The sequence below is a fragment of the Eleutherodactylus coqui genome, chromosome 6 (assembly GCF_035609145.1).
Source record: "Eleutherodactylus coqui strain aEleCoq1 chromosome 6, aEleCoq1.hap1, whole genome shotgun sequence".
Classification (NCBI taxonomy): Eukaryota; Metazoa; Chordata; class Amphibia; order Anura; family Eleutherodactylidae; genus Eleutherodactylus; species Eleutherodactylus coqui.
Genome location: NC_089842.1, coordinates 90147967 through 90160294, shown reverse-complemented (window position 1 = coordinate 90160294; position 12328 = coordinate 90147967). Strand labels below are relative to the sequence as shown.

At 41.1% G+C, this 12328-nt stretch overlaps 1 protein-coding gene across 2 annotated transcripts in view; it reads right to left on the bottom strand.

The window, feature by feature from the left end:
* The window catches only part of LOC136632357 (carcinoembryonic antigen-related cell adhesion molecule 1-like), a 61227-nt gene that overhangs the window by 30038 nt on the left and 18861 nt on the right, over positions 1-12328 (bottom strand). For both annotated transcript variants that reach the window (XR_010793155.1, XM_066607165.1), the window contains exons 4-7: positions 7442-7723; positions 6242-6529; positions 3946-4185; positions 2585-2917 (exon numbers count right to left, since the gene is read on the bottom strand). Coding sequence is in view for 1 of the 2 variants with exons in the window: in XM_066607165.1 (XP_066463262.1) it covers positions 2585-2917; positions 3946-4185; positions 6242-6529; positions 7442-7723 (1143 nt within the window). In the remaining variant the exon portion in view is untranslated. The remainder of the gene's footprint in view (positions 1-2584; positions 2918-3945; positions 4186-6241; positions 6530-7441; positions 7724-12328) is intronic.

Genomic DNA, 12328 nt, shown 5'->3' with positions numbered 1-12328 from the left:
CGGGAGCCTGGAGATGTCATGGGGGGCCGTGGTACGTGGTTACTGGTCACGTGATCATCGTTATCCAGTGGATAATGGCGATCATGTAAAAGTAAATCGGTGAGAGAGAAGATGAAACTTCTTACCGGAGGCCTAAGCATTTGAACCCAGACGCGATCCTCCTTCACAGACTTTCCCCGGATTCTGCACATGCGACCGCCGGCAAAATGCCAAACACATTCACAAGAGCCGGGGAGGGCCTGGGAAATTTTAAAATCTCCTAGCTCCTGGCTACCAAAGGTCACAGAGAGCCTGGAACAGTGACCAGTAGCCTTGTTGAGCGGTCCCCGGTCATATGCTAAAAAGGTAACAATCATATGACCGGATAGAAATTACGGATTCTGCATTCGTTTGATCTGTGGTAATATGCGGATCAATCAAATGCCCTGGAATACAAAATTCCGCTTACATTAGTGGATTGGAATTACATAATCCACTTGCAGAAGACAGAAAGCAGCATGTTCTATTTTACCGCAGATATCCGCAACATAGAACCCATTGTAAGTACATTGGGTACGGGCTGCAGGTACCCGTGTCATCGCTAAGCGACAGCACGGGAAATATAAACAAAAATGGTGTACTGTGCATGACCACCTGTGTAAGTACGCAATACATTACGTGGCCGGGCTCACAGCTGGAATCCACTGCGGGGCCTCTGCAAGCGGATACCACATATGGCCGTGTGAGCCCGGCATTATTCAGATCGCTACTTGTAATACGTCATTTACAAGAAGTCCCAGGAACGCTCACTGTTCTGCAGTTCCAGATGCAACTTGTTGAGCGCCTTCTGTGTGAGACCACCGCAGCTCAGTGAACTGAAGCCACACAGAGCGACACTTTTTACACCCCATCCCTGCCACTGAGGTCAAGAAATACCGCCCAAAAAAACATGGGAGTAGGAATACACAGTTTAATTGCCCCTTGTGCCCATCCCAACCAGGCCCCCGTAATTACCCCTGTCTTCAGACAAACCACACAGTTTACATTATTACTTTTATCTAAGATTTAGGGAACACCAAAAAGGGCACAGAGGGGGAGGGGATTGTTTTTAGGGAGTCAATTTTTATTCCATACAAGTGTGCAATGGGGCCTGGAATTTATTCAGTTGTGCCCTGAAATCCAGTGGTTGTTCCCTCCATTATAGGCCTAGCTATGTGTCCTATAAGTAGATTGGGGCTATAATGGGTATGTTTCTAAACACGAAACCAACAGGGGTATCCATTTTGGGGTGAAAATCTTCATTCGTATGTGTGCTGTATAAAAAAATGGTTTTTAAATTGACACAATTGCCAAACAAAAATCATAATTTTTTCCTACCACTTTGCTTCGATTAATTCAAAAACTGTGGGGTAAAAATATGCAATACACCCCTTGATGAATTCGTTAAGGGGTCTTGTTTCCAAAATGGGGTCATTTGTGGGGGTTCTCCATCGTTTTGACTGCTCAAGGGATCTACAAGTGTGCAATGGGGCCAAAATCACCTTCAAGCAAAATGTCTGTTCTGAAAGCCACCGGCTGCTCCTTTCAGTTGTGGCCCCATTGTGCATACAGACATAAGATTAGGACCACAATGGGTATGTTTCTGAACACAGGACAAACAGGGAATCCATTTCGGGGTGTAAATCCTCATTTTCATGTGTACTATAGAAAAAAAAACTGCCTTTAAAATGACGTATTTGCAAAAATATGAAATTTTATTTATTTCTCCTTTGAATTGCATGGATTCCTGAAAAAACTGTGGGGTAAAAATACTCTTCAGACCCCTCAGTCAATACATTAAGGGGTGTAGTTTTTAAAATGGAGTAATTTGTGGGGGTATTTGATACCTATGAGCCTTTGCAATCTTGGCTTGATGCCGGAAAACAAAGTGTTCCTCAAAAGGTTGATAATCAATGTTAAATTTGTACGTTTTTCATATGTGCATTCAGAATAAAGTAAACAGATGGAAATATATATCTTATCAAACATTTGTACAGTGTGTTTGGACATATTTGAGATATTACAGTTGAAAATGTGAAAAGATGATAATTTTTTCAAAAATTTCCCAATTTTGGCGATTTTAATAAATATGCATAAATTCTATCAGACTATTTTTACCACCTAAATGAAGTACAATCTGAAGCGAAAAAACAATGTCAGAATCACTTAGATATGCAAAACCTTTACGGAGTTATTCTATGTCAAAGTGACACACGTCAGATTTCCAAAATTTGGCTCCGTCACTAAGGTGCAAACAGGCTTGGCCACTAAGGGGTTACCTTTGCTGGTGGTGAAGACTGTGGTGAAGGCACCTCCTGCTTCCAGTTGACTTCCAGTCAGACACAGGTGTATGAATAGAAGGGGGTGGAAATAGTTGATCTTCTGTGACATATTTATAGCAATTCTTTATAACTTGCTCGGTACTGATTACAACATTGTCATTATGTATCTTGTATGTTTAGTGTCCCTTTAGTTGCATCCAGGTTTGCAACTATAAAAAGTAAACTACGTCCTCCCTTTTGTGTTTCACAACATTCTTCAGAAAATTGTCAAAAAGGTAACCTACCTTTTGTGGTCACAGTGAGATTGAAAAGAAAGCTTTGGCTTCCGACTAAATTAGTGGCTGTACATTCATATTTTCCAGCATCAGCCGGTGTCACATCCGTGATGTTGAGAGTCGATACATGTTCAGTGGAGTTCACTATAAATTTTCCGCCGCTCTTTATCTCCGTTTTGCCCGGGTCATAACGATACCAGACGAACGTTGCAGGAAGGGGCACAGTTGTTCTAGTGCTACGGGAAGTAGATTTCGAGCCTAACGTTACTCTCAGAACATAATATTCTCCCTCTTTTGCTTCAGTTACTGTATCATTGTTATGTCCTGAAGAATATGGAGGCTCTGGTGAAAGAAACGGAAGAAAGAATTGTGCTGCTGATAATTATCTCGTCATTACTATCAATTAGTCCAACATGTTTACCGACTATTAATACTGCAGTCATTTTTTAGGTGCTCCTGTGAGGGTGTATTTACAGGAGATGTTATGACAAAAAAGTGCCAACAACAAAAAAGTCTCATGTAGATACTAGGATATAACTTCATCATCCCCACCGCAGCTGCTGCAGAACCTATCAATTCAGAACTCAGCTGCTGCAGAGCATCACAGCAAATATCTCAGCTGCTGCAGAACATCATAATACACACATCAGCTGCTGCAGAACATCATAATACACACCCTGAATGCTGCAGAAATGCATAACTCAGTTACTGCAATACTACATCATCCACACCTCAGCAGCTGCATTTCATCATAACACACACATCAGCTGCTGCAAAACTGCTCTGGTGCTGCATAACAATCATAATACACACTTCAGCTGCTGCAGAACATCATGATACACAACTCAACTACTCCTGAACATCAGGACACAGACATCAGCTGCTGTAGACCATCATAATGCATACATCAGATAATGCTGAACCTCATAATGCACACAACAGCTGCTGCAGAGCATCATCCACAGTTACTGCAAAGCATCATAATATACCTCAAATGCTGCTAAACATCATATTACACATATCTGCTGCAGAACATCATAATACAAATCTCAGCTGCTGTAGACTTGTTTTTTAAGAATTGATGGTAGACAAGAATCTTCAACTTCCCTTTGAAAATAAAGAGGTTCTACAGCAGCAAGTATATTCTCTAATATGGGTCACCTCGGAGTTCCCTGTATAAGGTATTCAGCTTGTTGCCTACAGCTTTGATATGGTTACTTATTTCCTTGGTGACTTCTATTATTTCCAGTAGGGGAGCGCATTATCACACATAGCATGAAGAACACAACCATAACACGCTGCTTGAATGTTTTCATTGAAGACACTGAACCGGATAGTGTGTTGGTGTTAAAACCATATTTATAACTCACCAAGTGTCATTGTACATGTTGACGTTCTTCCCAGCTGATTACCGCTGCAGTTGAGGTCTGATCCTTGGATATCAGCATGTAAGCTCACATTTTTTAACACAATATTAGATTTGGTCTCTGTTGTCCCATTAAATGTCATTGTCACATTGGCGGGAGGATGGCCATTTTCCCAAGCGCAAACAAAGGTAAAATACTCGTTATTAGAGCTGCTTAGACATTTAATTTCTCCATCTGGGTACCCTGTTGGAAGACAGACAATGCACAATAGAAAAGGGACCAAAAACTCTACCAGTACTGTGCTATGTGCAAACCGCAATCTTTAGACATGGAGGCTCATTGTCATTTTATCATTATTGGCTGTGTGGTTTGCGGGAAAACTTGATTATTTGCAAAACTGTTGCAGCCATTCATGAATAGAGAGGAAACAATCAGTATTGAAGACCAGTAAAATGATCCAGCTACTGACTTCATCACAAAAATGCATTTCAGATGTGTATCACGTCCTTATTCACTGCATAAAACACTGCATACCCACGAAGCTTTTAACCCCATCCAATCCAATTTGTATTCTGGTTTTCCTAGGGGGGTTTACTCTTTTTCTGCAGTTATACAAAGGCGCTATCTGCTGGCTAAAGCCAGTACTGCATGAGGTGACACGTTGGATAGGCTCTGACAGCAGAGAGGCTGGCAATATACAGTAACAGAACCCCAACGGACGTCTTCCAACATCGGAGCTGTACAGCCTTAAATCATAATGTCTTCAGAGGTCAGACAGTGGATTGGAAAGGGTTAAAATAGGTGCCATCCAATGAATAAACCCATAACAGAACACATGATATGGGCTGTCCCAACCACGGATTAATATGCAATGAATAAGGACGTGATGCACATCTGAAACACGTTTTTGAAGTCAGATTTTAGTGGTCTTTAATAAGGGATTTGCGCCTGCACACAACCGGATTCGCATTGCAGAATCCGGAGCGGGTGTCCGCCTTCGGATTCCGCAGCAAATACCAGACATAGAATGCAATGTGAAACCACTTTTCCTGCCCATGCGCAGAATTCCATTGCAATTTTTCATTCATTAATGAAAAAAAGAAAATTGCATTATGCTCTATTTTAAGGCGAATTCTGCGCAGATGGCTTCCATTGAAGTCAATAGAAGCTGTTCGACACTTGGCCCTTTCGAAATCATCATTTCGGAGAGGTCACGGGATCTGCATCATCACCTAGCCACCGTGCAGCATTATCTGTACTGCGCATGCGTGCCGGCTGGCACATCCGCAGTACAGAAAAGAAGAATGCGAACAGGTATGCAGGGGATCCCCGGCCAGACACTGGGTCAAATTTTTTTATGGCCGAGATGGTAAAATCCAGCGCTCTGTGACGACCTCTTGTTGGGAAAAGCCGAGCACTTCACGCCATGCTATTTCTGTAGCTCTCATTGAATTGAATGAGATCTACAATTACAGGGTAGCACAGCATGCTATGCTGTTCCCTTAACTCGGGGGCTTACTGAAATAGCATAGCTCTCTGCTACATGGATTCTATAGCTTCTATGCCCTTCTATAAGAGCTACAGAAACAACACTTAGCTGAAGCGCTCGGCTCTTTCTGTAGGCTCCTACAGGTTGGCTGGTAACCATAGCAGATGGAATTATTATGAAATTAACCATAGCAGAGGTTTGCCATCTTGGCTATGAAAACCTGAGATAGGGACACCCTTCAACAGGCGGCACGATTTTGGGACAGATTGTTATCTACATCAGTCCCATAGACAGTAAATGAAGCAATAGTGTTGTAACCACTACTCTATTCACACCAGGGACGTAGGACCTGGTTCTCATGAATGGTGGTAATCCCTTGTTTTTGCACCTCCATCTACATGTATCACTTTTCCCATGGATAGGTGATAAATGTTGATGGGCCAACGCTTTAAATATTTCACAATTTGGGTTTAAATAGTATAATCGTGAACATAACTAAATCTTAGACCCAAATATTTTTTACACGTAATTTTTGTACACAAGATTAGAATTTTGGAGCCTCCAGAACCTGCATTATGTATCAAAGTAGTCGGAGTACTTACTATATGAAACAATATATGAGCAGTGGTAGAGCCAATATGATGATCTAAACTATGGTCATCTTCAGAGTCTTCCTTCATATGTCACCAGCTACAGCCCTATCTCCCTGTAACTGCCCAGTCTATAAATATAAATATCTACAGTATTTATAATCACTGCTACATAGTAATGTTGTATAGCATATTGCATGTACTGAAGTATATTACTTACAGTTAATATCAAAGGAGGTTTCATTGCTGTTTACACTGTTTGCCATGTTGGTGGCTGTACAGATGAATGGTCCGGTGTCCTTCTTGGAGATGGGGCTGATGGTTAGACTGGAGTTTGAAGGAGAATCACTAATGAAGTATGGAGGGTTCGAGATCACTTTAGTTCCATCTAGGCTCCAGGAGAAGGTGACATTTGTACCCTGAGCTGAGCATTGGAGAAGCACTGAGTCCACACCTGCCCAGAGCACTCCTGATGTATTAGCACGCAGCGTCACATCCGAGACAATAGCTGTAATGAGTTAACACAGTATTGAGCTACAGAAAAGATTATTAAAGGGGTTGTCCGGTTACAGGAAAACATTTCTTTAACTTCTTAATGACGAAGCCCGTTTGCACCTTAGTGGCGGAGCCGCATTTTGGAAATCTACCGTGTCTCTTTGACATAGGATAACTCCGTAAAGGTTTTGCATATCCCAGTGATTCTGACATTGTTTTTTCGCCACATATTGTACTTCATTTAGGTGGTAAAATAGACCGATAGAATTTGTGAATATTTATTAAAAGTGCCAAAATTGGGAAGATTTTTGAAAAAAAATATTTGTTCACATTTTCAACTGTAATATCTCAAATATGTGCAAAGATATTGTACAAATTTTTGATAAGATATATATTTCCATCTGTTTACTTTATTCTGGTTGCACATTTGAAAAACTTTGTTTTTTGTTTATCATTTAGGAGACGTACAAATTTAACATTACTTATCAACATTTTAAGGAACACTTTATTTCCCTACACCAAGCCAAGATTGCAAAGGCTCATGGATGTCAGAATGATAGATAGCCACACAAATGACCCCATTTTAAAAACTACACCCCTTAATGTATTCAGTGAGGCAGGTCATGAGTATTTTTACCCCACAGTTTTTTTTTTCAGGAATTAATGCAATTTAGAGGAGAAAAAGTAAATTTTGATATTTTTGCAAATATTTAATTTCAAAGACATATTTTTTTTCTATAGTACACATGAAAATGAGAATTTACACCACAGAATGGAACCCCTGTTTGTCCTGTGGTCAGAAACATACCCGTTCTGGCCCTAATCTTACGTCTTATAGACCTGAACAAATATCTACAGTATTTATAATCACTGTTACGAAGTAATATTGTATAGCATATTTCATGTACTGAAGTATATTACTTACAGTTTATTTTAAGGTAGAGTTCAGTGCTGTTTAAACTGTTTGCCAAGTTGGTGGCTGTACACATGAATGGTCCGGTGTCGTTCCTGGAGATGGGGCTGATGGTGAGATCGGAGTTTGAAGGAGAATTACTAATGAGATATGGAGGTTTTGTGGTCACTTCTGTTCCATCTAGGCTCCAGGAGAAGTTGACATTTGTACCCTGAGCTGAGCATTGGAGAAGCACTGAGGCACCTGCCCAGAGTTCTGATGAATTAGCTTGCAGCCTCACATCCGAGACAATAGCTGTAATGAGTTAACACAGTATTGAGCTACAGAAACATAACAATTATTAAAGGGGTTGTCCAGTTACAGGAAAACATTTCTTTAATATAGCCCCCTGTAGTAAAATAATAAACTGAGCAAGTACTTACCTCTCCACTGCCACTGGGATCCAGTTGCAGCCCACTGTGGTCCCGGTGTTTGCTATGACAGCTGATGTCACAGGAATTCAGGGGACCGCTCCAGCCAATTAAAAGCTACAGGGTCACGATCCTGAACTCCTGGCATCATGGGTCTCAGGATGTGAGCGCCAATACCAGGAGAATGAGCAGTAACGACTCTGATTGGCTGCAGCGGTCACCCGCCCTCCTATGATGTCAGCTGTCACAACAATCTCCAGGACCACAGCAGAGCTGCAGGGCTGGATCCTGGCTGCAGCAGAGAGATAATTACTGGTCAACTTGTTACTTTATAGGGAACTCTATTACAGGGATGTTGGCCGATAACTAGACAACCCCTTTAAATGATTTTGCTAAAGGCAGCTTTGGTATACTTTCTTATATTGCCCTTATACGGCTTTCTAAAGGTTGTGATATTAATAACTAGGATGGAATTTGATTACAACCCAAATGCAAATATCTCCAGTGACTTTCACTGTTGAAATGAGAGGGAAATAGCTAATCTAATCAAAAAGGGAACATTGACATTACATTTGAATTAATACCAACATTAGCTAAATGGTGGCTCTTTAATAGTTAACTAGTTACGCAGTGGATAAAATAGTACTTAGCTGGTTGAAAAAGACAGAGGCACAATCATATCACTAAGAAGGAAACTACTTCCTATGAGGGTACATTTACAAAGAATGTCAGAAAAAAAAGAACAGTTTGTACATCAGGTGCACCAAATTCACTGTCATGTTGCAGAAAAACACAACAGGGCAGATTTACTAATACTGTCTAATGTTGCAGTCTTAGAATAAACAGTCTTAGGGCTTATTCTGATGTCCATATATCGGCCGGGTTTTTATGCCCAACCGATATACGGTGTCTCTCTCTGCAGGGGCAGGAGGCAGGCTGGGTTGGGAGCAGTGCTCTGAGGTCCCGCCCCCTCTCCGCGCCTTACCACTATTTGCAATGGGAGGGGGCGGAACTTAGCTCTGCCCCACCCCTCTCATTGCAAATAGTGGGGAGGGGGCTGAAGCTCAGTGCCCTGCTCCCGACCCTGCCCACCTCCTCCCCCTGCAGAGAGGGACAGCGTATATCGGCCGGGCGTGAAAACGCGGCCGATATACGCACGTCGGAATAAGCTCTGGATTTATCACAGTAACTCATCCTGGTTGATCAATTAGTTGAATCTTTAGACTGCCTAGCTAGCTTTATACCAGCTATAAATAGGCTCAGCTTATGCCAAAAATTGCACCAAAATTTTAGTGCATTTAGACCCTGTTCTTTTTCAAAAAAGGCACGGCTCTTTTTTAAACCTGTCAAAAAAAACTCTGAAAGTGTCTAAATGCAATAAAAAAAATAGCTACAAACCATGTAAGTCAATTTTCTGGAACAATTAAAACAATTAACATAAAATCTGACAAACTTTCAATAGTAAATTCCACAATATTTTGGCAGAAATTACAAGAAAAGTGTTAATCATACTTTGCACCACATTTACCATGTCTTTTTGATACTTTTTGACAGTTTCTAGGACTTGTCCAACAAATCTGACATTGTGCAATAATATTGCACCAAATTTGGCATATATTTTGGTGTAAACTAAGCCAGCTAATAGGTGGCATAAAGCTAGACTAGACAGTCTAATGATTTGACATAGTTAAAATCCAGCAGAGCTAGTGTAATAAATCTGGCGTATTTTAGGATTGTCTAGTCTAGTCAAGTTTATACGTAAATATGCCCCAGTGAGGAATATCTACTACTGAGAATTTAACAGTTGTCTAGGGCAAACTGCACTAAAATCTTTACAAGATACTTTGCACCACATTTATGATGATACTTTTAGACACCTTTTTAGCACGTTTGACAAAGGGGCATGGGATTTGTGGATAGTGGGCATGGTCTAAACATGTCATCGTGCACCAAAAATTAAGCCAAAATGTTAGACAGTTTGGGCCACTTTTTACAACTTGTCTGCCAAAGGCGCATGGTGTCGTGAAAAGGAGGCATGGTCTATATTTGGCAAAAATCGCACCAAACACACAATCTTGGCGCAACTTTTGATGGAAACTTTGCCAACTAATAAGTATAAAGTTAGACTAGATAGACTAAAGATATATCAGATATATCATCCAGAATGTGTCCCAATGATAAATCTGTCACATTTTAAGTCTGTCTCTTAGTTCACACTGTACAGCTATTAGTAAATCGTCCCCAATAAAGAGAAGCCTGGCAGTGACTTTCTTTCCTCTCTAAATTGAGAACACATGCATGCTCAATAAAGAAGATTGTGCATGTGTATGGGGGTGCTGGGTTAGATAACTGATAGCTGAACAGCTAGCTAATGTGCATGTTTCTAATGTGTATTACAGGGCTACTCCAGTAAAAACATTTTTTTACATCCCTGCCCCCCCTCACTTGATTGCCTGTCACACTTTGGAGGTCTCCTCTGTGTATTGCTGCCACGTCCATGCATCGCAGCCCCCTGTCTGATGCTTATCAAGACCATCTTGATGGTGAAATATTTTACTTTCACTTTCAAATCATTCTCATGATGTATTTGCAAAGCACTAGCTAGAGGCTATACCATCTCTGCCTGCTGTAGGGGCACCTTAATTATCATTACCTTCTATATTCACCTAAAAAAGCTACAGACCTTAAGTATACAGTTCAGAGGATGAGTTGTTATCTCCTCTATTATAACGGTGTAACAGGAGCTATGTGATTATCATCAGTAACTGTGACAAAATTGTCTGTGCCCCCCTCTCTGCAATTTCTGTGGTAGGGTTCATTAAACAGCATAATACAGACTGAGTAAAAAATTGACTAGTTTCAGCCTGCATAATTCCAAGTAGACCAGAGCTGGTCAGAACTGAGATCACATGGCCATCAAAGGAAAACGAAGCCAGGAGTTTCAGATAGAAAGCAATCATTAACCAAGATAACACTAGCCCACTGATATATACTGAGGTGATAGCTGCATAATGAGTGGGGGAAAAAAAGTGGCCCTTTAAAAAGATATCATTTATAACCCTTTTTGGACTGAACGTCATTAGAGCATTTTAGGGTAATACTTTTTAAATTGAATATTTTTCTTAATTTCATAGTCAACCAATATATTTTTTTGTGGGATATTCTGGTCTTTCCTGTAGGATCACAATTGAATCTTTTTTTTAATTTATTTGTCTCTATTATATAGGAAAATTGGACTCAAAATTGGGAAAAAAAAACTTTCCTTGGTACTTTCCCTTTGCACACTAATGTGGGTGGTCTAAGCAATTAAATTTACAACACAAAATAATCCCCTAATTCTCCTGAGTGTAAAGATACTGGGATCCTATATTGACTGATGCCGCCATTACTGCTCAGAACAAAAACCTCCATTAATGTTAGCAGCATAGTGTGTAAGAACAGCCCACTACAATTCGGCACACGAGGTGCTCAGACATGGCAGGGGCTCACTACATCAAAGTATACACAAAATAAATTAGAGCATAAACAGATAATTATGTACATGGCATGCATCTCTAACATTTGCAAAGTAATGCCCATAAACAATTTTCTTAAAGGGGCCATAACATAAGTCCACTACACACAGGCCCAGTATGGCAGTACACACAGTCCCTAAGGTTCCATAAACTGGGTTTGTGCAGATGTAGCAGCCAGTATCTTTAACAGCCAATGCACTGAGCTATTGATATAGCAGGTCACAGTGCTCTACACTATGTATGTAGTGTGGCCATTCCACTGGTACATGTATGACCGGCACACTACATAAATAGCATAGCATACCACGTTTCTTTTATATAGTGGCTGCATATGGGGGGACTCCAAGTGCTGCTGTATGGGCGGTATTCTCCTTTCTAAAAACTACAGGAGAACACCTGAATAATATGAATAGAACATGCAACAAAATCTCCATGCTCCTCTGTATAAGGGCTTATTTACACGTCCATATATCGTCCGGACGTGAAAACCCCGTGTCCCTTTCTGCAGGGGGAGAAGGCAGGCCGGGCCGGGAGCAGTGCACTGAGCTCCCGCCCCCTCTACGCTGTTTACAATAGCAAAGGCGGGACAGGGCAGTGTTAAGTACCGCCTCATCCCGCCCCCTCCCATTGCAAATAGTGACGAAGGGCGGAGAGGGGGCGGGAGCTCACTGCACTGCTCCCGACCCTTCCCCTGCAGAAAGGGACACCAAATATCGGCGAGCCGTGAAAACCCGGCCAATATACGGACGTGTGAATAAGCCCTTAGGCTGCCTTCACACTGGTGATAATTTTCACATGATGTGAGAGTGAGTGAAAACGCAGAATTATGAAACGAAAGATGTTTTGCAATGTTTTCCCTCATGTGATGTGGCATAAAAAAAAAATAGTGGCATGTCCTATCTTTCAGCGTTTTGCGATTTTTATTTTTTTTTTCTAGTCCAGGTCTCCCTATGGAGCCTTCTTTTTATTGCATT